General features: G+C 45.3%; 1 protein-coding gene across 1 annotated transcript in view; it reads right to left on the bottom strand.

Moving 5' to 3' along the window:
- Nucleotides 1-24635, bottom strand: part of PRKCH (protein kinase C eta) — a 204083-nt gene that overhangs the window by 63664 nt on the left and 115784 nt on the right. The window contains exon 9 of the mRNA XM_088473768.1: nt 19178-19351. Within this exon, the coding sequence (XP_088329894.1) occupies nt 19178-19351 (174 nt within the window). The remainder of the gene's footprint in view (nt 1-19177; nt 19352-24635) is intronic.

Raw genomic sequence — 24635 nt, 5'->3', positions numbered from 1 at the left:
CCCACCATATGAGACAGCATGTAGACTAAAATTTGAGGAAAGGTGGACCCCACTTGTCATAGCCATCAAACATGAGAAACAGTACCAAGAAACTCACATAATCAGAAACAACATAGATCTGATAGAAATGTTTTATAAAGACGTTCTGGACTAAGGTACCACTTATAATGAATCATGCTCTCTCTCAAACAGCTATGAATGAAAGGCTTCTATCCTGATCATTGACAGCACCTCTGAAAGGATTATTTGCAAGTCCACATATTCCAAGTCACTTCTGAGAGACCTGGACTAAGATAAGCAAAGAATAAACTGTAGAAAGTATTCTGGAGTAAATAAGGCCTTCTTTGCAAAGCAGCCAACACTGTTTTCACCAATCACTTTAACAAGAGTTTTTGACATAATAAAATGTAAGAGAAGCTGCTAGAACCTGTGACAGAGTGGTTTACCACAAAAATGTTGAGGGTAGCATTTTGGAGATTATGGTTAAACTAGCTGTAATGCCGAGTGTTGCCTGGATTTTCTTTCTTTCTTTTTTCCATCTCTCTACCCCCCACCAGTGGCGTAACTAGGGCAGGGCAAGAGGGGTGCGTGCCCTGTGCGCCGTGGGACCAGCGGCGCACGGGGGGGGGGGGGGCGCCACCAGCTATGGTCCGGCCCGCCCTAGTTAGCCAGTGTAGTGCCGACCGTAGTGAGCGCGGTCAGCGCTACACGTTTACACAGGACCGGCGCTAGGCTTCCAGCGCCGGTCCTGTGCTGCACAGCTGAGCCTGTTCCCTCCCCCTGAGCGCTTGCCCAATACCGCCAGGAGGCGGGCTCAGGCTGTGCATAACACACGCATCGCCGCCAGCGCTGGCGGCGATGTGTGTGTTAAACAGCAGCCAATGAGAGTCTGACTCTCATTGACTGCTGCAGCACCCACTGCAAGAGCCGGGCTTCCGTCCGGCTCCTGCAGTGGGTAATGGGACAGACGTCATGACATCATGATATCTCTCCCATAATGCTGAGCGTGCCAGCCCGGGAGGACTGGCGGCGGGAGCTGTGTCGCGGTCCAGAGCAGCAGCGTGGATTCAGGAAAGTATATTTGGAATGGATATATATATATATATTTTTTAAACCTGTCTGCACTACTGGGGGCACAATGGGGGAGGGGGTGGCTACTACTGGGGGGACCTCTACTGGGGGTGGGGGCACAATGGGGGAGGGGGGGTGGCTACTACTGGGGGCACCATTACTGGGAGGACCTCTACTGGGAGCACTTAATCGGGAGAGGGGACTACTAATGGGGGCATTATAAAAGGGGCCTACTACTAGGGGCACTGCACTGGGGGGACCACTACTGGGGGCGTAATAGGAAGGACCACTACAGGGGGCACTGGATAGGGGGAATCACTACTAGGGGCCTGCATAAGAGGGACCACTACTGGGGGCACTGCATGGGGTGGGGGGGGGACTACTGCTGGGGGCACTATATAAGGGGCTTACTGCTAGGGGCACTGCACTGGGGGGACCACTACAGGGGGCACTAGATAGGGGGGATCACTACTGGATGCCTGCATAAGGGGGACCACTACTGGGAAAACTGCATGGGGGGGGAGACTACTGCTGCGGGCACTATATAAAGGGCACTGCATAAGGGGGGGGACTACTACTAGGGGTACAGCATTGTGGGCACTGCTACTGGGGGCACTGCATAAGGGGGAACACTACATGGGCCACTGCATTTGGGGGGACCACTACCGGGGGCACTGAATAAGGGGAACTAATTGGGGGCTGCATAAGGGGGACCACTGCTATGGGCCTGCATAAGAGGGACCACAACTGCATACTGGGGGTACTGTATAAGGGGCACTACTGGGGTTAAGGTGCATATGGATAGGAATGTTCAGTGTGAAAATAAAGGGGTGTGTCATGTTGACACGCCCCATTTTTAAGTGACCACGCCCATTTTTTTTGCCGCGCGTGCCGATGGGGAGGGGGGGTTCTCCCTTTTCAAATTTGCCCTGGGCTCCAAATACCCTAGTTATGCCACTGCCCCCCACACTTTCTTTCTATTACCCCCACTTCTCTCTCTTCCACAACCCACCATCCAACTCCCCTCCTCCCCCCACTCCACTGTCTGTCTCAATCACAAACCCCTCATTATTTCTAGAGATGAGCGGTTCGGATTCTGTGGAATCCGAACCGCTCCGAACATTGGGGATCCGAGTCCACCCGAACCCTGTTCGGGTGTTCACCGCCTGACTCGGATCCCCGTTCGGGGCCGAACGGCGGCCGCCTGATGTCGGATTCTCACTAGAGAATCCAACATCAAGTCTCCTCGCGTGTAGGGCAGAGCGCAGTGATAGCGCTCTGCCCTACACAGACACAGACACACAGCCGCCAGCGGCAGCTGTGTGTTTGTTACAGCAGCCAATGAGAGTCACAGACTCTCATTGGCTGCTGCACGGAGGGAGCCGGCTGGAGCTCACACATGAGCTCCGACTTCCGGCTCCCTCCTCAGCGTGTGACAGAGCGGACGGCGCGGGAGCGGGGAATCAGGTAAGTTTTATTTTTTTTATTTTTTTACTTGTCAAAGGTCCGGGGGCGCTACTGGGGGGGGGGTCTGCACTACTGGGCGGGTCTGCTACTGGGGGGGCTATACTACTGGGGGGGCCATACTACAGAGGGGCCTGCTACTGGGGGGGGCTATACTACTGGGGGGGTCTGCACTACTGGGGGGGGTCTGCTACTGGGGGGGGCAATACTACTGGGGGGGCCTGCTACTGGGGGGGGATATACTACTGGGGGGGGTCTGCTACTGGGGGGGGCCATACTACTGGGGGGGATCTGCACTATTGGGGGGCCATACTACAGAGGGGCCTGCTACTGGGGGGGGCTATACTACTGGGGGGGTCTGCTACTGGGCGGGGCTATACTACTGGGGGGGCCATACTACAGAGGGGCCTGCTACTGGGGGGGCTATACTACTGGGGGGGTCTGCTACTGGGGGGGGCCATGCTACTGAGGGGCCTGCTACTGGGGGGGGCCATACTACTGGGGGGGCTTACTACTACTGGGGGGGGGCTGCTACTGGGGCAGCCTACTACAGGGGGGGCCATACTACAGGGGGGGGCCCATACTACAGGGGGGGCTACTACTGGGGCAGCCTACTACTGGGGGGGCCTGCTACTGGGGCAGCCTACTACTGGGGGAGCCTACTACTGGGGGGGCATACTACTGGGTGGCATGCTAATGGGGGGCATACTACTGGGGGGGCCTGCTAATGGGGGGCATACTACTGGGGGGGGCTGCTAATGGGGGGCATACTACTGGGGGGCATTCTACTGGGGGCACTGCATAGTGGACCCTACTACTAAGGGGACTGCATAGGGGGCACCACTGCTGGGGGACATTGTGTAAGGGACACCGCTACTGTGGGCATTGTGTAAAAGGGTCACTACTGTGGGCATTGTGTAAAAGGGGCACTACTGTGTGTCGTAATATAAATAAGAGACACTACTTTATGGTGTAATGTGAATCAGGCCCTATGTGCGGTGTAATGCTAATAAGATTGTGCACTGTGACTCCTAGGGCCGTAGCCCACTTTGTAAACAAGTACTGTGACTCTGCTGGCCGTACCCCACTGGGTGGGTGCACTACTTTTCATTTCTGCCACTGCTGTGTGGCAATGTGTCATAGATGTGCTTTATACTGTGGTGTCTGTGTCGTTGTGCCGCTGCTTTGTCGCTTAGTAACCAGTCAGCTCACTGCAACCTTTGGCCAATAATGTAGAAAACAATATTATAAGCTGTGATATGGTCTAAATTGACTGGAAATTAATGTTATTGAGGTTAATAATACTCTAGGAAGAAAAAAAAGACCAATTTATGTGATTTTAGCTTTTTTTGTCAATTTTTGTAAAAAAATCCAAATCCAAATCCAAATCCAAAGCCAGTCACCGCAGTTTGGCAAATCCAAATCCAAATCCAAAGCCGGACGACGAATTAGAACCAAATCCAAATCCGGCAAAAATGGTCCGGCGCACATCCCTAATTATTTCCTGTGAATCTCTAATGCTGCGTATACAATGGCAGATAAAATGCCTGTCAGACCGACATTTTATCTGCCAGGCTGTCATCCTGCAGATATCGTGGGCATACACTGTGAGATCTCTCACAGTGTATTGGCCCCGATATCTGTGCTCCGCCCCCAGGGAGGAGACATTTCCTCGTTCTTTTCCTGTGAAGGAACAGGGGAAATGTCTGTCAGTCGTCCGCGGCTGGGCATACAGTGCCCGATGCAGCCAACATTGGACGGGCATGCTGGATTCTCTGGCATGCCCGACCAATCGATATTTTACCCTCTGATGCCCGCACACACAGTGCAATTATCGGGGGGATAAGCTGATATCTGGCGGATCGCCCCGTTAATTGTATGTCCAGCATAATACAAGTGGGAGGGGTCAGAGTTCTTACAAACTGTCATTACATTCCAACCTCATGACAAATTTTATCAGCAGTCGATTTTATTATATAGATTATGTAAATCCAGCAAGACACCAATAGGTTAGTGTATGTGAATCAAGCCCTGGCGTAAAAGGTAGATTGGAAAAGTGTAGAACAAGAAGAGGCATGGTTAGCATAACTGTCCCAAAGATCTAGTGTATGTTTTAAAGTCAGTATCATTTCTGATGTAGGCACTGATCAGACATTCAGAACAAAGACCAGACAATGACAATGCGCCATATTTGGTTTGATACCAGTCATCCTCAACAGTGTACACTTGTGCCAGCACTTCCCATTGTTGCAAAAAAGCCAACTTAAAATAGGCGGATTTACGTGTATGCACAATTGTGCAAACCTGCAATTCTGTATACACACCCTCATAGAATGCCCCATTACAGCATAATTATGGAAATGGAGATGCAACTGGAAGGTGTATAACTCTGCAGTGCCTCTAACTGCCTAAAACACACAAGAAATGCTCCACAAAAAGACACGTGTGCTATGTGCAACAGCCACATAGCGTCTCAGCGGATGTCAGGCATATACCCAAAAATGGGAGTTTGTGTTGAGGGGATTCCTACACTACCTCTGGGCATCCATGCTGTTATCTGTTCCATCAACCCCCCCCCCCCCCCCACACACACACACACACTTTACCACTGTGTATATTCCTAAAGCGATTAGGACTTTAGCTAGTTCCATTGGACCCACTGTTGGAAAGGGCCACCTATCGGTGGCCTTGCTGATCAACCTGCTTTTATTTAGACTCTATGTGTCGGATTGGCGCCTTTCTATGGAGAGAGCAGAACAGAGTAGCTCAGTAGAGTTCTCGGTTATATACAAGTGCCAATAGCCTGTGGAAAAGAGCTAATTATGCGTTTCCCAGATGAGTAGTTCCCACCATAGTACTCTTATTGGAAGGAGATAGGAATTTGTAAACTTCGTCAACAATAATGTCTGACAGTACCTTGCAGTGTGCTCTATAGTTTACATGCAGAATCAAAGATTCTAACTTTAGCTGACGTGGAATATTTTACATATAGATCTTACTTGATTATTTTTTCATGCTTATCATTAAGGCTTAGTGGTCCTTCAGAGCCTGTACACAATGCCATTAAAATCGGCCAATCAAAGGGCAAAAGTAAAGTCTACAACTTGGACGTGTGCTCATACTGGCTGACAATCATTGCTTTGCCCATGAGCGTCTTGTACTTGGTACAATACAGATCAAGGGAGCTTTGAAAATATGACATGATTGCTCTGTTAAATGAAAGGGCAAAGTACAAGGTTTTGTCTTCACCTTTAACAGGCATTGTTGTTCTACAGCCATTTATACAGGGGCCTAAGAGGAAGGTTCACAAAAGGGCTATGATTTCCCGTCCTTGCTTTCTGCACTGGCAGTAAGTAATGTGTGATATGTACAGTATGAGCCAAATGTCACATGACCTGAGACATGAGTTCATGTCATCGCCTTTTATCCTGTAACACATGGGCAGAGTGTTGTAGCTATCACAAGGCACAGGAGTAAAAATACTTTCACATTCCAAACCACTGCTCTGGAACATGGGATGTCTATTTATGATTGCAGGAGACTTACACACTCCAAAACACACCAGAAGTCAAACGGAAAAACATATCCTGTATAAACAATGTATCATGTTCATGACGGGCCAACAAATTCCACACTTTGTGTATGGAATGTACTTTTTCAGCATATATTCATGCATCAATTATATCATTAGTTTCCTGAAACTCTGTAATGTTACTGCATACTGGCTGACCATGCACCCTCCAGCAGCATGACTGCCACGTGCTATTAATTGGGCCCTTTATACCCCTAACACTAGAGAAGGCCATAGATAATCAAAAGTTAGCAACCATTGATGGTTTGACATGATGGTTGATGGTTTTGCCATCAATGGTGGAGATTCGATGGCCCTCAGCCATGGATGACAGACTGGCAGCCAGGGCAATAACTAGGGTAGTGCGACCAGTGCCATGGCACAGGGCACTGCAGGGCAGGGGGCACTGTTTGGGCCTGTCAATTTTCCTGTTTATTATTATTGTTACTTGTAGCTTCCTCTTCTTTTATCCCCAGCATCTCCTGGCCTCCCCTATCTCTTCCCTGACCCTTTCCCATGAGGCCATGCCATACCAGTAGACGGCACAAACACGTGGCAGTTCAATGCCCAACTTGGCAAGGAAACACATGTTTTCATTAATCAAGAGGCCTGAGGGAGATGGAGTATGTATGTAGTTAAAGGCAGGGAAAGGAAGGGTTGATTCTTAGTAAATTTTATTTAATTTTTTGATTCCGAAGCAAATTTATGAGGGAGGAGTGGAAAGCATGGGTGAACAATATGTCCCTTGTTTTACCCACAAAATCAACTTGGTGGTTCAGAATATTTGTTTAAATTAGAGGGGCATGCAGGAGATGCTCTTTCTGGCCCAAAAAATTCTGGATATTTTGCCATTCAGCAGGCGCATATAGAAGATTGCAGTACCTGCAAAAAATGTTGAATTTGCCCTGCCACCATCTGAAGCAAGAGGTAGTTACAAGTTGGAACTTCACCCTTTATATGCTTCAGCGGATAGAGGAACAGCAAAAAGTCATCCACAGCTACACAGCAAACTATATCATAGAAAGATGAGGGGAAATGCACCTTAATCAAGCTCAGTGGAAAATACTTTCCGTTTTGTGCAACGTGCTGAAACCCATCGAAGAAGTCACTGGTGAAGTAAGTTCAGATACTGCCTGCTTGAGTCAGGTAATTCCCCTAATTAGACTGTTGGAAAAGCAACTTGAGAAACTGAAGGAGGAGCTGAAATGAAGCGATTCTGCAAAGTATCAAAGACTGTAGATCAAGTCCTTTATTCGCTTCACCAGGAACCAAGGGTTGTCAGGACCTTCCAATCGGATCAATACATTTTGGCGACTGTGCTTGATCCTAGGTTTAAGTCATACATTGTGTCTTTCTTCCCAACGGACATGGATCTGAAGAGATGCAAAGACCTGTTGGTAAGCAAATTGTCAGCTCAAGTGGCAAGTGATGCAGCGATGGCTCCTCCTTCAGTTTCTCCTTCAAGTGCGGCTGACACAGAAAACTAAACTTTCCCAAAAGACCCACTGGTGATGCAGAGTCCACACAACCAACTTTTGACATCTGGTTGGGTCTAAAAGAATTGCCTACAGTTAAATTAATTAGACCTCTATGGTGACTCCATTTGATATGGTCACCATTCAAAGAATGGTTGAGGACAATTTTATTGATAGCATCCAAATAGGCATGCCAGACAGTCCATTTGACTACTAGTAGGAAAAAAATGCAATTTGGAGCCCCTTGCACAAACTGTTTTTGCTTTACTTGATCTACCCACCCTCCAGTGTGTACTCCGAAAGAGTTTTCGGCATAGCCGGGAACCTTGTCAGTGACCGGCGTAGGAGGCTATGTCCTCAAAATGTGTAAAAAATGATGTTCATCAAAATGAACTATAAATTCCACGAGGAATACCTTAACCGCTAAATTAGTTGCAAAAATTACAGAGGCACCTGTTATGGATTCCAGTGGGGACTAATTAATATTTTGGGTATAAAGGTGATGTAAACACTGATGAGGGTGAGGAATTGGATGATGATGAAGGTGACATCTTGCCTCTGTAAAGCCAGTTTGTGCACATAGAGATCATTAGGGTAGATGTATTAAGCTCTGGAAAGTGATAAAGTGGAGAGTGATAAATGACCAGCCGCTCATCTCCTAACTGTCATGTCACAGGCTGTGTTTGAAAAATGACAGTTAGGAGATGATTGGTTGGACATTTATCACGCTCCACTTTGTCACTTTCCAGAGCTTAATACATCTGCCCAACTGCCAGCAATGTCAGCTGCCCATTGGTAGCTTGTCTTCTGGGGGCCCAAACAAACCAATTGCTTCATGATTGAGGGTATTGTTGATGAAGGTGTTGGTGGTGAAGATGGCAGGTGCTTGGATCTAGCAGAGAGAAGGGAGCTAGCTGATGCTGGACTGCTTGTTGTTACTTTTTTAGCCAAAGTTTCTGAATTTTACAAAAACTTTTTGGATGGATGCGCTGCAGATGATGTAACAGGTAGCCTACCTCTACTTACTCTGGCTTTACAAAAGGTACAGATGGCTTGACAACTGTTGTCTGGATTTGGGTATAAATAATTCCACACATAAGAAGTGGACTTTTTTGGTCTTATGCCCAGACATGACAATGGGATTTTCCTTATCATGGGCAACAACTGTTTCTTCCACTGGTTCCTGACTTACACAAATAACATCCTCATCACCAACATCATCCTTATTAGCGTCAGCTACACAAATATCCTCCTCATTCTGGTGCACTTCCACATTAGCATCCTTGACTTCTATGTCAGCATGTTCACTTATGCTTATATCATCATAAGAGGCAGAGCCACCAGGCATAAATTAAGGTCAAGGCCTTAGCCTTTCCTTCCCACTTTGTGTGTTGAAAGGCATATTGCCAATTTTATGTCTTTCTGCAGCTAACTTTCCCTTTGATGTTTTTTTCTTTACCAATGTAAAAGATTGCTTCTTTGATTTTAGATGCCGACTTAAGCCCTGTATGCCCTTGGGCAGCGGCTTTAGTAGATGACGTAGACGGACTAGAATCGTCATGACTGGTGGCACTGGCAGCAGCTCCAGCACTAATATGTAGTTCCTGCTCTCCTCTCAACTAATCGTTCTCCATATCAACAAACACAAATAAAGTTGGGTACAGCACACATGTCAATTTGTACCAATTTTAAATATTACACTGTGGTATCAATGACCTACAGTGTCACAATATTTTTTATGGATTAAACACTGTTACCACTAAAGGTGCATACACACACAACAATTTTTTGAATGATTATCGATAACAATATCATTTATTGTTCAATCGTTGAAAAAATCATTCACTTCCTGAGTTAAAACGATGAACGATTACAGTTCATGGGGGTTCACGTTTGTAGTTCAGTCAGACTGACCAACTCAACGATTTTCAGTAAGGGAATATGCAAAAATCATTTGTAGTTCATAAAAATCGTTCATTACATTTTAGTAAACGATTTTCATTCATTTTTCCCTTGAAAAAATTTCTGAAAATAGTTTACTAAAATCGTTCATTTACTAAATCGTTGTGTGTGTATGCAGCTTTAGTGTCACAATACGTGTTGACTATTACACTGTGTTTCCACTTACAGTGTCACAATATTTTTTATGAATACACTGCACTATCCCTTACAGTGTCACAATATTTTTTATGAATAATATTACACTGCGGTATTACTGACCGACAGCATCACTCACAATACTTTACGTATTATACACTGTAATATGATGAACCTACAGCGTCACTAACAATATGGGCAGCAGCGTCACAGTGTTTTGGATACACTGGGGGGTACAGCATACAGCGTCACAATGTGGAGTACAGCACAAAAAAAAATATTTGTACTTTTTTTTAACTTATTATCTTTTTTATTTTTTTTTACTTTTAGTTACTTTTTTGTTTTGTTTTTACAGCCTGTGGACGGACAGCACACTAGATGGACAGCACAACCCTGGACAGCACAGCCCTTGACGGACAGCACAGCACACCCCTGGATTAGAAAACCAATGATAAAAACACAGCCCCCTGGACAGAGCACAGCACACCCTGTCTGGATTAGACAACACAGACCACCACAACAAACCCCTTGATGGGCAACACAGCCCCCTGAACAGAGCACAGCACAGCACACCCTGCCTGGATTGGACAATACAGCACAGCACACCCCTGTACTGGACAACACAGCCCAGCACAGCACACCCCTGTACTGGACAACACAGCCCAGCACAGCACACCCCTGTACTGGACAACACAGCCCAGCACAGCACACCCCTGTACTGAACAACACAGCCCAGCACAGCACACCCCTGTACTGAACAACACAGCCCAGCACAGCACACCCCTGTATTGGACAATGCAGCCCAGCACAGCACACCCCTGTACTGGACAACACAGCCCAGCCCAGCACAGCACACCCCTGTACTGGACAACACAGCCCAGCACAGCACACCACTGTACCGGACAACACAGCCCAGCACAGCACACCCCTGTATTGGACAACACAGCCCAGCACAGCACACCCCTGTACTGGACAACACAGCCAAGCACAGCACACCCCTGTACTGGACAACACAGCCCAGCACAGCACACCCCTGTACTGGACAACACAGCCCAGCACAGCACACCCCTGTACTGGACAACACAGCCCAGCACAGCACACCACTGTACCGGACAACACAGCCCAGCACAGCACACCCCTGTACTGGTCAACACAGCCCCGCTTGGACGAAGCACAGCCTGACAGCCCGGAACTCAGCAAGCAAATGGCACCGATCACCGCGGGGAGGGACATATATAATCCAAAACTTGCGAGAATCTGGCAGCGGGATGATGCCATTTTGTCTCGTTTTGGGATCAGAGTCAAGCGGGAAAACCTGAGCCAGACTCGGATCCCGGCCTGGATCGTTAAGTTCGGATGGGTCCGGTTCTCAGAGAACCGGACCCGCTCATCTCTAATTCTAAAGTCTACTGTGATAAGTTTACAAGAAACAAACTAAACCCAATAGGATCCAGAGCCAGTCCCACCTGGACCATCAGTCTCAAAGAGGTATACTACATACCAGAGTTTCCCAAACTCGACCCTCAAAGCACCCTACCAGTCCAGTTTTTACTTATATATACATGCTTGTGCACAGACAGTATAATCAAACTGCCTAAAGTATTAATTAAATCATTTGAGCTGAAGAATGGATATCCTTAAAACATGGACTGTGAGGGTGCCTTCAGGACAGAGTTTGGGTACCACTGTTATATACCATTAAACATGCACCATCACACCGAAAGGACAAAGTAAGACACACTTTAGAAGAGTGATGGGAAGGAGGTAGCTCTAGAACCACTAAAGCCTTCATATGCACCCGCCAGTTCATGCCATCCTTTTGCCGCTCAGTCCTTTGCCCCATTGACCCCGCTCTTATTTTCAGCTTCTTGACCCACTGAGTGTACCCCTCTAACTGAAAGCTGGAACAGTAAATGAAGCGAGACCGGTGATAAAACAGAGAATAAGACCGACCTTATTACATGTACTCTAATCGACATACAGTGCATGCTGACATTATGTAGTCAAGATACTGTATGTTGATATTGTAACAGCCAACAAAATAAGTCTTTTTGCTGCATTCCACTGTGACTGTTCCGTCCGTTCATGTAATTTTCTCAAGAAGTTTCCCAGAAGTCACATAAAATTGTTTGTTATAGCTTAAATAACAATTATTTATCTTACATTAGAATTCCTCTGATAAGGCCACAACCATAGAGTCAGAATAACGCATCAGCACTTTAATAACTGCAGGTGAACACTATGCAGGACCAGGAATCTCTCCCACCAATAAACGGATTACCATGGTGTGAGAACCTCAGATTAAGTTGATACATAGGTATGCTCCTGTAGCATACAGCCATTTACATCATTAGTCTAAATGTTAAAACTATCCGGCTTAAGGCCAGATTCAATTAGCTGCGAAAAGTGCAGTTTGGTGAAAAGTTTTCACCGATTTGCACTTTTCCCGTGTTTTCTACTTTTCTCCGTATTCAATTCCAGGACGTTTTCGCCTACGTGAAAACTTTACATGTAAAAATAGGCTAAAAAGTTTCTCCACATATAGGCAGGCGAATTGGAAGTGCAAAATCGCTAGTTTGGGGTGCAAATGTGGGAATTCATTCAGAACCCTTTGGGCACCCCCCTTAATGACTAATCAGTCAAAAAAAATGATTTAATTTTTTTAAAAATACCCCAAGAATGACATGTCATTTATGGGAGGAAAATGTAAAAGTATTGGAAAATGGGTAAAAAAGTGGGGGGCCTGGTATTTTGGGGGGCTATATGGATGAGACAGGTGTTTTTGAGATTGAAGGAGGCTGCAGCACGCATATTTTATAGTTTTTTTTAATCTTAATTTTAGAGACATCAACATGCACTAGTACCCATTTCATGTACCCCAAATTTAACTACGCTACTTATTTTTCTGCTTTCTATCATTTTTCCACACATATGAAAATTAAATGAAATCGGCCCTTATATGCGAATACACTAAGGCCCTCATTCAGAGCCGTACGCTCTGAGCAGAGCGCACGCTCTGAATGAGGGCCGGCCTCCATTTTCATGGAGCGTCCTCCTGGACGCTCGTATAGCTGTGGGTCACCACCCACAGGCTATACGAGCGTGCATTGTGATGGTCGCGATGGTCGAGACCATCGCGACCATCGAATTTGCGAGCCGGAGCCTGCGGTTGAGGTTTTCAACCGCAAGCTCCGGAGTGATTTTGGCTCTATCAGAGCCAAAATCACTCCCACTGACATCACTAGTGATGTCAGTGGGCCGGCTTCTGACGGGAGGCGTTCCCGTGGGAACGCCCCCGTCAGGGAGGCACGCCCACCAAAGGGGGCGTGCTGTCAATCAACATTGACAGCACGCCCCCTTTGATCGGACACAACGAGCGAAGGACTTTCCTTCGCTCGTCGCGTCTGGCGCATGCGCACGACGGAGCTCCCTCCGTCGTGCGCATGCTCAGTGCATAACATCGACCCACTTGCGAGCGGACAGCCGCTCGCGAGTGGGTCTGAATCAGGCCCTAAGTATACAGAACAGCAGCAAAGGGTCTTGCATACATCTTTAACTGCAACCTCCAGTGAGTGATCAGTGTATTTTGAATGGGCCTAATTTCTTATGCTTTGTTTGGGGAGGAGCATCTGAATGAGGGCCGGCCTCCATTTTCATGGAGTGTCCTCCTGGACGCTCGTATAGCTGTGGGTCACCACCCACAGGCTATACGAGCGTGCATTGTGATGGTCGCGATGGTCGAGACCATCGCGACCATCGAATTTGCGAGCCGGAGCCTGCGGTTGAGGTTTTCAACCGCAAGCTCCGGAGTGATTTTGGCTCTATCAGAGCCAAAATCACTCCCACTGACATCACTAGTGATGTCAGTGGGCCGGCTTCTGACGGGAGGCGTTCCCGTGGGAACGCCCCCGTCAGGGAGGCACGCCCCCGGCACGCCCACCAAAGGGGGCGTGCTGTCAATCAACATTGACAGCACGCCCCCTTTGATCAGACACAACGAGCGAAGGACTTTCCTTCGCTCGTCGCGTCTGGCGCATGCGCACGACGGAGCTCCCTCCGTCGTGCGCATGCTCAGTGCATAACATCGACCCACTTGCGAGCGGACAGCCGCTCGCGAGTGGGTCTGAATCAGGCCCTAAGTATACAGAACAGCAGCAAAGGGTCTTGCATACATCTTTAACTGCAACCTCCAGTGAGTGATCAGTGTATTTTGAATGGGCCTAATTTCTTATGCTTTGTTTGGGGAGGAGGATTTGACGCTGTGATGGCAATATCCCTTGGAGACCTGAGATACAAATAACCCACAAAGAACAATAGTAATTAACCCACTAGCCAGGATAGCATGAGTCCTATTCATTAATAAAGTTGATTAATGCACGTGATTTACTGATACCAGGTTACAATTATATACCAATCTGTGGCCACAGACAGCCTCACATCTTAAGGTGGCCATACATCTGCGACGGATCGTCGCGATGCAGGGATGCGATTGGAAATTTCCTATCGCCCATCGGAAACTTCCGATCATCCACCATCGATGTTCTGCGATCGGTTGCCGGATCGCAGACATTTGCCATGTTAAATGTTGGCGATTTGACGATCGCAATCATTTTTTGATCGCGATCGTCAAATCGGCAAAATCCAACATGTTAGATTTCTGCGATCCCGCAGTGCCGAGTTGCAGCATCGCAGCAATCCATCACAGAAGGATGGGGCCCATTAGATGATTAGTGGAAGTATTTGATATCATGTTCACATGTTGTTTGTATGTATATGTTTTGTGTATTGAATAAAATAGTTTACCCCCACCTCTGCTTCCTTCATTTGCCCTCCCCTGTTTCACTTATCACACGAGTAACTGGCAGGTAGTTAAACATGTTTCTTTATTAGATCCCACTCCCGTCTCATGTGCACATTGTGTTACAGTCTGTATACTATGGCGATGACACCTCAGAATATTTTGTAGGGGTCTATAATCAGATGAATAAACAGGAAACAATAACACTGCTCAACACTGTGCAAAGGAAACACCTACATACAGACCTCCTTACCGGTATCTACAAACATGAACAGCAACAATGTAATAACTCTCCAGAGATATAAAGAATGTATGACATCCAAAATCTTGCAAACAATGTTCTGCAATATTTTGAAAATCTGACTATTTCCAACATCTGACCTTAAGGATAAACCATTGTAAAAAAACAAAACAAAAACAAGCATGAAAATCTCAAATTTCAATATTACCATTTGAGAAATGCGGAAACTTAGTGGTGATGTGTTGCAGCTAATAATCAGGAAGCATAAAATGTATCACAAACAGCCAATGAGAGAGGAGGCGCGGTAGTTGAAGCAACTTTGGTGGATATGATTGGTTGTTTACTTTACAACTCATCACAAACACTCAATAAAAGTGTTTATTAGCAGAACACTATGGGGGGAATTCAATTCAACGCGATGTTGAAACACCGCGCTGCTTGGGCGCGCTAAGGATTTCTTCTGGCACCCCCCTGGGGATGCCAGGAGAAATCCGACCAAAGTGCCGGGCGCACAGCTGTTTTTCTGCTTAGCACGACGCTAACAGCAGCGCGCCTGGCACTTTGGTCAGAGAATGCCTGTTAACGCACCTTAACACCCTTGTTAAGGCACGATAACCGGCATTCTACGACCACATAGCGCACAGAATTGAAGAGCTCCCGGCGCTGTTCAATTCGCGTTGAATTGAATCGCCCCCTATGAATCCCTAGCATTAGTATTAGAATTTTTCCCAAGCTATGCAAATGCTCAGTAATTCAAGGGGTTGTAACCGGATTACCTCACTTGCCGCCCAATCACTGATTAACTTCGATCCCCACTGGATCTCAGGGATTCCCTCTTACCGTCAGTAACCGCCTGTTACTGACTCCGCCCACTGCGCAGTGGGCATGTAACATTGCTGCCACTACCAAACTCCTACAATCGGCGTTCGTAACCGCATCTGCTGCGCATGCGTCGATGAGCTGCGGCCATACCTCCTGATTGGTGTCGGCTGATTCCCCCTGATCCCTCACAATGGAACAGGCTCTGCACGGTAGCTGGCAGAGGGCTTGAGCTTGGAGATACTGGGCTCCATTCAGAACAACCGGGGAAAGGAATAGCGTTTGGTGCAATTCTGTGGTCGCAGGATTCAGATGCAGTCGTTGTAATGGCAAGATGTTTATTGCTCAAATTAGTCTTTAAAAAATAAATACTCTTCCCCTTGGGGGTATCACAGCATACAAAGATGTTACAGTAGTTCTTGATGTCCAAAAAGATACACACATACACAGGGCTCACATGCCCCTTTTTATCCCATTCTTACACACAATACCACAGGGGTAAATCTGCCCTGTGTTTCTTTTAGCCAATCATGCTAGCTCACAAAATAGAAATAAACACATCGTACATTTTAAAGGAACTAACAAAATTTCCTCGTTACCACCCAAAAAACAGTTGGCTTTCCTAAAGCACAAAGTGAGTTGAGTTAGTATATACTGTCTCTCAAAAGGTTAATATAACACAAATTTCAATTGCATTTATCCTTTCACATATCTATGAGTAAAACCAGTTTGGCTTATTTACAATCTTAACACTTTGTTAGTTCTCAGGAAGTTCCACCCAATAGGAGCTTCTTAAAAACAAAAATAGTTTTTCCCAAACTTGCTGGGTATTTTACACAGAGACACAGCGGAGACCTCTGCAGCGCATTTCAAAGAGAAGGCTTGTTCAGCCAACACCAACCCTCCACTGCCAGGCTTAGGGCAATTACCATATCAGTCCCTATGTGAGGATGTCTACAGAGCAGTTTGTCTCCAAATGTCCCATTTCTATAAGTGCATAGTCTGTACACTCCAACATGTTTCCCCAATTTCAAAACTGCGCACAGCACTTTAAATACAAGATGGTAAAATACAATATCACCCATAAATCTACAGTACATGGTGTCCTGCGACTACACTGTCCCTTTAAAAATGGTGCAGTGGCAAGAGGGTCAACACTTTAGTGCCGCAGCGGACATTTCAGGCACGTGTGGTTGGGCTCCGGCCACAGGGGTAATGGGGACAATGGCCAGAAGTGTAGCTTTCAATACATGTTTTCCCTTATAGTATTAGCCTGGGTGCCAAGTCCCTAAGAATAAGAGGGACAGAATCACAACATTCTAAATATATCCCATAAGTGCACTGGCTCTGCCCTTACAGCACCACCTAGTAATCCATAGGTGTAACATATGACTTGCTGAAATCTCTATGTACTATAGAGGTCTAAGGGTGACTTTCAGGCATTCTCAAATGATGACCTGACATTCCCCATGCTGTAAGATACCGATACATTAGACTGAAGTCATTTGCTTGAAGCTGTCAGCAGCGGCCTTGTAAAGCTCCTGATCTCTGCTGTACATGAGGTGCCCACGGGATTCTGAAACTTGGCATTATGAAATGGGCGCATCCCTTGTGGTTTACAATTACTCCAAGTACATTCTATATATACAACAAGCAAAGGCGAGCAGAGGACTAGGGCAGGAATGATCAGCCTAATATTGACATTTAGTTCAGCAGCAGAAACAGGTCAGTCATGGTTAGTAAACGTATATATAGAATATTGGGCCTAATTCAGAGATGGACGCTGGACCGATTCGGTCGCAGATGTCCGATGTCTTATTATTAATTTTTTTTTAACTGCGCCGGCCGCGTTGCTGCTGCAGCTCTGGATGCTGTGTGGGGGTGCCCGCAGCATGATTGACAGGCTGCAGCCGTTTGGAGGAGGAGACAGGGATCACTGCGTAAAACGGGAGCGTCGAGGCCAGTGACTGCGTCTTCCGAGGCAGAATTACTGGCCTCGGCAGCGGACATGTGGCGGCCATTCTGAGCAATCTTAGCATTACTAAGCTGGTCGATGCCTGCCCCGATCTTGCAATGGTAATTAGATATTGCGTCTGTGGATGCGGCAGCGGATCACAGAAGGCTGCAGTGGGCGTCTGTTTACACATATTTTCGCACAAAAACGACGCAGTGGTGCCAATAGCGTCAATCTCTGAGCAGGCCCACTGTCACTATACTACAGCACATGGCCGTCTAGACAGAACTACTCTGGAATTGAACATAAAACAAGTTTAAATCATTTGTCCAGGTCTGTGTTCAGGAAGGATCTTCCCTAATGTCTCCCTCAGTTACTATGCTGCACTTATCATCATTGCGTTACTAGACTCCCCCTCACATTTATATATGATCGTCCGATTTTGCATAAGTGCAGATTGTTCTGCGATTTTTGTCCCAGGATTTAAAGTGTTTTTTTTTTTTTAAAGGCAAAGCCACATCTAAATCCCCACATCGGTGTGGTTTATGGACTAAATAGGCAGTAATTCAGCTACCAATCTCTCACATGATCAAAGCCAAAGTTTACTAATGTGCAGATTTTTAGAAGTGCATATATATTGCCCATAGCAACCAATCAGATTCTAGATATTATCTTCCAGAAGGTGCTAGACAAATGGAATTTGATACCAAAATACTGTATAGTTATAGACTATAGCAGCGGGGACTGGTACAAATTATAAATAATCCAGGAGCACAGCAAACAGTGTTTATCTTTATGCAATTGCACCCCCTGCTGGACACTAATCATTACATTTTCTTATACCCTCAACAAGAGTAGTGGGGACAAAATTGACCAGTTTCTGCTTATATCCTGTGCACTAGGTTATAGAAACAAATGATTCACAAGGGAAAAGACCTTAAAAATATACTGGTAATTTTCTTTACTGCTAATAATCTTATAAGAACATGTACAATACAATTATAATCTGTATCTTCAAATGTTTATTTTCCAATACTTCATATTACCGTTACTTCTGTGCTAACAAGTTTACTGAATTGGGACTCAATCAACTGAAGACACAGTCTGGCTCTTAGATGCTGGGCAAACGTGTCCCATGGGAATAAGAGTTTCTGAGTCATTAAATGAAAATTCTATTGTATTACAGGTTCCATGGACAGAAAGCCACTATTACACTCGTGATTACATGCATATGACATACGTTCAGATTTTGGGAATATACACCCCCTTTGATCTTTTGGTGGCAGATCAATAGTTTATAGAAGTAGGTAAAACAAACGTGGCAAACAGAAAGTACAAGTGATTGTAACAAACCTCCCGTCAGATGGGCAGCCGAGCGGCTTGGCACCCGGTGACCAGGAGTATTGAGCAGGATTCTCCTCCACCAGGCCACGTAAAACAAATTGTCTACATAAAGCTTTAATACAGTTATAGCAACTTAATTAAAATAACTGTTGTAAGATTCCAACCGCAGTAAAGTTTTAACAGTTAGAAATCTCCTACGTGATCAGTGCCACTTGTACCTTTACATCATGTGCATGGCAGGAGATACTACGAATGGGTCTGTGAGATTGCTAGCAACGTCCCTGCAGCTGGAATGAGATTTGCTCATTACTAAACATCTGTAAGTGTTGTACAAGGGACTCACCGGAGTCTGGAAGCAGCAGAAGAGCTGTGTGAGGAACGGGTGATTACACGCCAGGGACAGAATGCGCTTCTCGGTCATGGTGCATTCCACATCATCGTCCTGGAGAATCACATCCTTCTTTAGCACCTTCACTGCGTACAGGCTATCGGATTCTCTAGACTTTGCCAGCATCACCTGACGAACAGACCAAAGATGTTACAGCCATGATACGTTGTGCATTAGGTCAAGACGTGACTTAGATAATAAGGGAGAAGCAAGAAACATATACTTAGTGGTAATGGGACTTGCACATGATCTCACCAGAAATATATATTTATTCGTATTGCTTTGTTATTCTTATTTTTCTATGTCCTGCACTTTACAGATCTGACCAGGTTGATACTGCTATAAATGAGGATTTTAAATGGAATTTAATCACAGAGAATGTAAAACTTGTCCTTATCAGCGTTTGTTTAGGGGTGAGAGGTTATTAAGGGGTCTATTTACTAAGCAGTGTTAGGAGACAGAGTGAAAAGTGATAAGGTGCCAGCCAATCAGCTCCTAACTATCATCTCACAGGCTGTGTTTGAAAAATTACAGTTGGGAGCTGATTGGCTGGTACCTTATCACTTTCTTATCACTTTTCACTCTGTCTCCTAACACTGCTTAGTAAATAGACCCCTGTACCTCTTAGCCCAAACCATTAAACAACCAGATATGTGGAATTTAATCTGGCACTTGTAGCCAAATCATCTAGAGATGTAGTCAGTCTAAAGAGCAGATTTGCATGAACTAACGTAGCTTCTAAAAGCCCAAAACTAGCACATCTGCGGCTGCCTGCTCAGCCCAGATCACTGGCTAATTTGGCTGTAGACGCGAGAGGTTGGAGAGAGTTAAGTTATTGGAGCATTCTCTGGTTAGTTGGGGACAGCATATGGGGACCACCATTCGGTGACTTAATTTTTGCACCTCATTGTGGGTGACTGGAACTAGGCTTTGGCCTATACTTCCAAATGAGTCATCCCTTCTGCTCTTTATAAGGCTCATTCCCATTTTTATAATGACATTCAAATGTAGGACAGTGACACATTTAATACGTACAGTATAAATGTCCCCTTTATTCATTTAAGGCACAAATAAAGTTCAAACAATTCGTATTTGAGCATAAAAAACTATTGAAATTAATGAAGGGATGCAGGGGCGTTTTAAGAGAGGAAAGGGCCCTTGTGCAGACTCAGTGCAGGCCCCCTCCTCACTGGCAGTACAGCAGATCTAACATGGTGCCAGAATCTACTGTGCATGTGTGGGTCTCTGGGAAAATGGAGCACCTGTGGCTTACTCTTGGGGACATCTCTAGTGTGTATGCGCAAGTCACTGGAAAAGTGGGCGGCACCTGTGATTTTTGCTGCTTTGCAGAGCTGGCCCGGCACTGAGGACTGCAGAGAGGAAAGTATAACTATATATGATTGCAGGGTGTGCGATGTGGGCCCACACTGGACCCAGGGCCCCACCACACACCCTAATCCCATTATCGATACGCCATTGAAGGGGTGGTCCTAGAGCTAGTAGGCTGTACGAATAAGTAGCATTTTTACGCTATCAACAATCCCCAATTCCATCTGGAAGGCAATAAATAATTTCATGGGGGTAGAGGCATATTTCTCCTCTTAGTCAATGACCTCACAGTGGGCCTGATTCAGAGGTGCATGTAACGTGGATGCCAAATGCAAGTGGCAAATGTTTTCGGTCTGCGCATGCGAGATGATGGTGACCGCCAGGAGCTGCAGAACAAATTTGGAGCTGGGGATTTCAGTGGGCAGTCTTGTGAGGTAACAGGGTGTGGCTAGCCAGACGCAACTGCACTGATACAGGCAGCCATGTTCAGACGGATAATCTGCTCCTCTTTAGGATTGGTGCAATGTTTGATGGTGTAAATTGATGCTTCTGGTGGTGCATCTTAATTCACACAATGGCAGATTAGCGCCTCAGCCAGTGGGCATCTCTGTACGAATACCATTGGCCACGCATTAGCATAAAGACGTAGTTACGGCTGCAATAATGTGCACCTCTAAATCAGGCCAAGACTCTCTCTCTGTGTTGGATAAATGAATAATCATTTGTTATACGATGAACAAACTCTGTATTTTTGTAAGGACAGATTTTTGGGAGATCCTGAATGGTTCCTTATACTGTGTATAACTATAAATGCTATTTTTTTTTAATTCTCAACAACCCTACAGTGCACCCACACAGTCATATAGGCAGCCATTTTGTCTGGTCTGATATAGGAACTGCACTGCAGCCTATACGTTCAGGTCACAAAATGGCTGACTGGAATATTTTAAAATATGCTACAGTGATAGAGTGCCATGGCCATTTCCTTTAGCCTTCGAAGTACAATAGATAATCATGGGCCGTTACATCCCTCACGGTGCACTGCCTTAAAATTCATACAAAGTGACCCCCTCATACCAAATTCTGATACAATATTTAATTACAGCCAACACTGGAGATATATACAGTGATAAGAGTGAGGTACCTTTATATATGTGGTAACAGTATGTATATTAAACTGTTTATTGCATTGTTGATTCCATTAAAAAAGCATAGGGCAAGACCTAATGACCACAAGTTCTGAACTGATGCAAAAGTCCTTTTGTGAAGTGATAATAGCTTTCCTGCCATTTGCATTCTCTTTATCTCATTGCATTTATCTAGCTCAGCAAAACGCTAATTCATTTATGCACTTTAAAATAACGTAGGACATTGGTGCACCTAATCTGCACCTTCATTTCCTACCGGGTGTACAGCAGATCCAAAGCTGACCATGTTTTCTTACTCTCCTAAATAACCTTGTGTGTTCTCTTTCACTCACTGAACGTAGCAGAAAAATACATTTGCTGGCACTTTGATCTTTTAAGATCATAGTTTAGCAGAACATTACAGTTTAAGTGAAGTTTTTATTAACCAAGTGACCCTGATTAAAACAAGAGGAGAGAGATTGGCCCTAAAGTGAAACCGTCACCTTTTGTCATGTGCCTAATATAATTATAATGCACTAATTGATGTGTACCCTTTTTTCCATTAAACAAACCTCATTGGTTCTTTCTCACAGTCAGCCAACGCAAGGAAGCTTATAACACTAATGTAATAATTATGAAGATTTTATTTTAATTACCATGCAATTAAACTCGTCACAATCATTTCTGCCACAGTGCAATTTGTTATTTACAGAATGTAAATCGCATGACCCACTTTAGCTACTTTCTAATTAGAGATCAGGAACCAAAACTAGATTAGCAGAGACAATTTATCTGCAAACCTGAATCAGACCAAATACAACAAATAACATAACTGCCAACACTGGGGAAGGTATTAAGGTTTCTGCAGCATTTTGTAAGAGACTAGAACACTGCTTACATAAAATCACATTAATTTGACAAGATTACGGAGGTAAAATTGTTAGATCAATGCTTTATTTGGACAGGGTTTATTTAAAAATCTGTATAGGGAGCTTCTTGCAGGACAAAATAATAAATCACAGATATGGGAACAAATGCAATGGTCAGCAATGCTGAAAGTTTTAATGGCGTCTTTTATTAGTAAAACAATGAAACTAGTGCCTGATATATTATAGCATCACATACGTATATTACACATACAGTATTATATAATTTAGGTTTTTTATTCAAAACCTAAACAGCAACTTTGGGCAAGACCCTTCATTTTGGGGGGCAGTTCGTCTCATGCACCCAAACAAGCACTGCCACTGTTCCCAGACTTCAGATGCTCAGCCACCTGTACAGGCAGCCAGGATAGGAGAAAGCGGTTTGGTCAGCTAGTTTTGTTAGTTAGTGCGAGTTAGTTAACAGACTTGTTCTTTGTACAAACTAAATGATCCATGTACAGTATCTCAGAGTATTTAGATCTTGTGTTCTTGAATGGTGACCTTTTTATTATGTTTTCTTTAAGGTGTTGTGTTGGTATGAACATACAGGTGCGTCTACATACATCTAGTCTCATTGCGCGTTAAACAGCCCTTCTAGTCAGGCCATGCCGTGGCGCGGCTCGGTAACCCCACGCATCTTTTTGTGCAACTTATTCCCTTAAAATGCGTCTTATTCGCAAGGAGATGTAAAAAGGAGGTGATATGGGGCATGCCTATATTCTGTGTGTGACTGCCACACTGTAACGTAGCATTTCCCATGCATGTACACCCGCAGTCACACACAGAATACAGGCATGCCGCATATCATTGTAATCAGCAGATGCTGCTTGTGCATCCCATCCGCATCGCTTTGCAAATAAGATGCATTGTAAGGAAATAAGCCACACGAAAAGACAGTCGGCACTACCAAGTCACATGGTGCTCACGCATTATGTGTAACGCTACTTGTAGCGCATGGAATATATATGTATGAGGAGTCGGGACACATCTGTAACTGCCCCAAGGAGAGACTACTGGGAAGTGTTTACTGCTCCAGTACTAGGGGCCTGATTCAGAGATGGACGCAGATCATACAGCTGCTGCATCCTTGTATGCAGCGGATATGGTACATAATATGCTAATTGCGCAGGAAAGCTCTTGTGTAAATAGACGCCTCCTGCCGTCTTATCTGATCCGATGCTGCGTCCGAGGATGCGGCATCAGATCATCTGCGTGAACCTCAGTCATCTGTGTAGCCAGTGGCGTCACAAGGGGGGTGCGGGCCACACCCGCCGAGGGGTGACACCAAGGTGCAGGCTCCCCCTCAGTGACAGGAGTCGGGTGCTGCACTGTAGCACTAAGTGCAGCACTCAGCTCCTGTCACAGTGAGGGAGCCGGCACTCCGCACCTCCCACCACCCTAGTGATAACTAACACGGGCCGGGGTCCTTTGCAATAGAGGGTCTTCCAGGTCTATGACACAGAAGTTCCTCTGCACATGCTTCTATTAGGAAACGCCATCTGCAGATGGCATTGCTTACTGGTCCAAGCTACAGAATGCATCACATTCTGGAGCTTGGTACATATGGGAATGCGGTCAAAACTCCAAAAATTAGGGTTTTCAGAGTTTTGGCCACATTTCAGGCTTTAGAGGACCCGCTACTATAAATCCAAGAAATGAAAGTGTCTTTCTCTAGCAATGGTCTGTTTTTATTTATGTATGTTCATATAACTACTTCTACTAGTATCATATGATTGGTATTTATAGCTGTTATTGGTTACCTGCTTGTTCTATGCATTGGGTTACACTAAGGCATTTACATACAAAACAAAATATATTTACATTTTTCTCGAACCTGCATTTATACCAACAACATTTACTGCATATAGTTGAACATTTATATATTTTGCACATCATTTTGTCTGACACAATAGAACCAGGAGAGTTCCACACATGTCATTTCCATTGAACAACATACTATTACTACAATAATTGTTGGGAACGGTTTCTATGAAGAAGTGCAAATAGGTTCACATATCTGTCCTTACACAA

This window comes from Taudactylus pleione, unplaced genomic scaffold (genome assembly GCF_031769625.1).
Source record: "Taudactylus pleione unplaced genomic scaffold, aTauple2 ptg000139l, whole genome shotgun sequence".
Lineage (NCBI taxonomy): Eukaryota > Metazoa > Chordata > Amphibia > Anura > Myobatrachidae > Taudactylus > Taudactylus pleione.
This window is presented reverse-complemented; position numbering and strand designations above follow the sequence as displayed.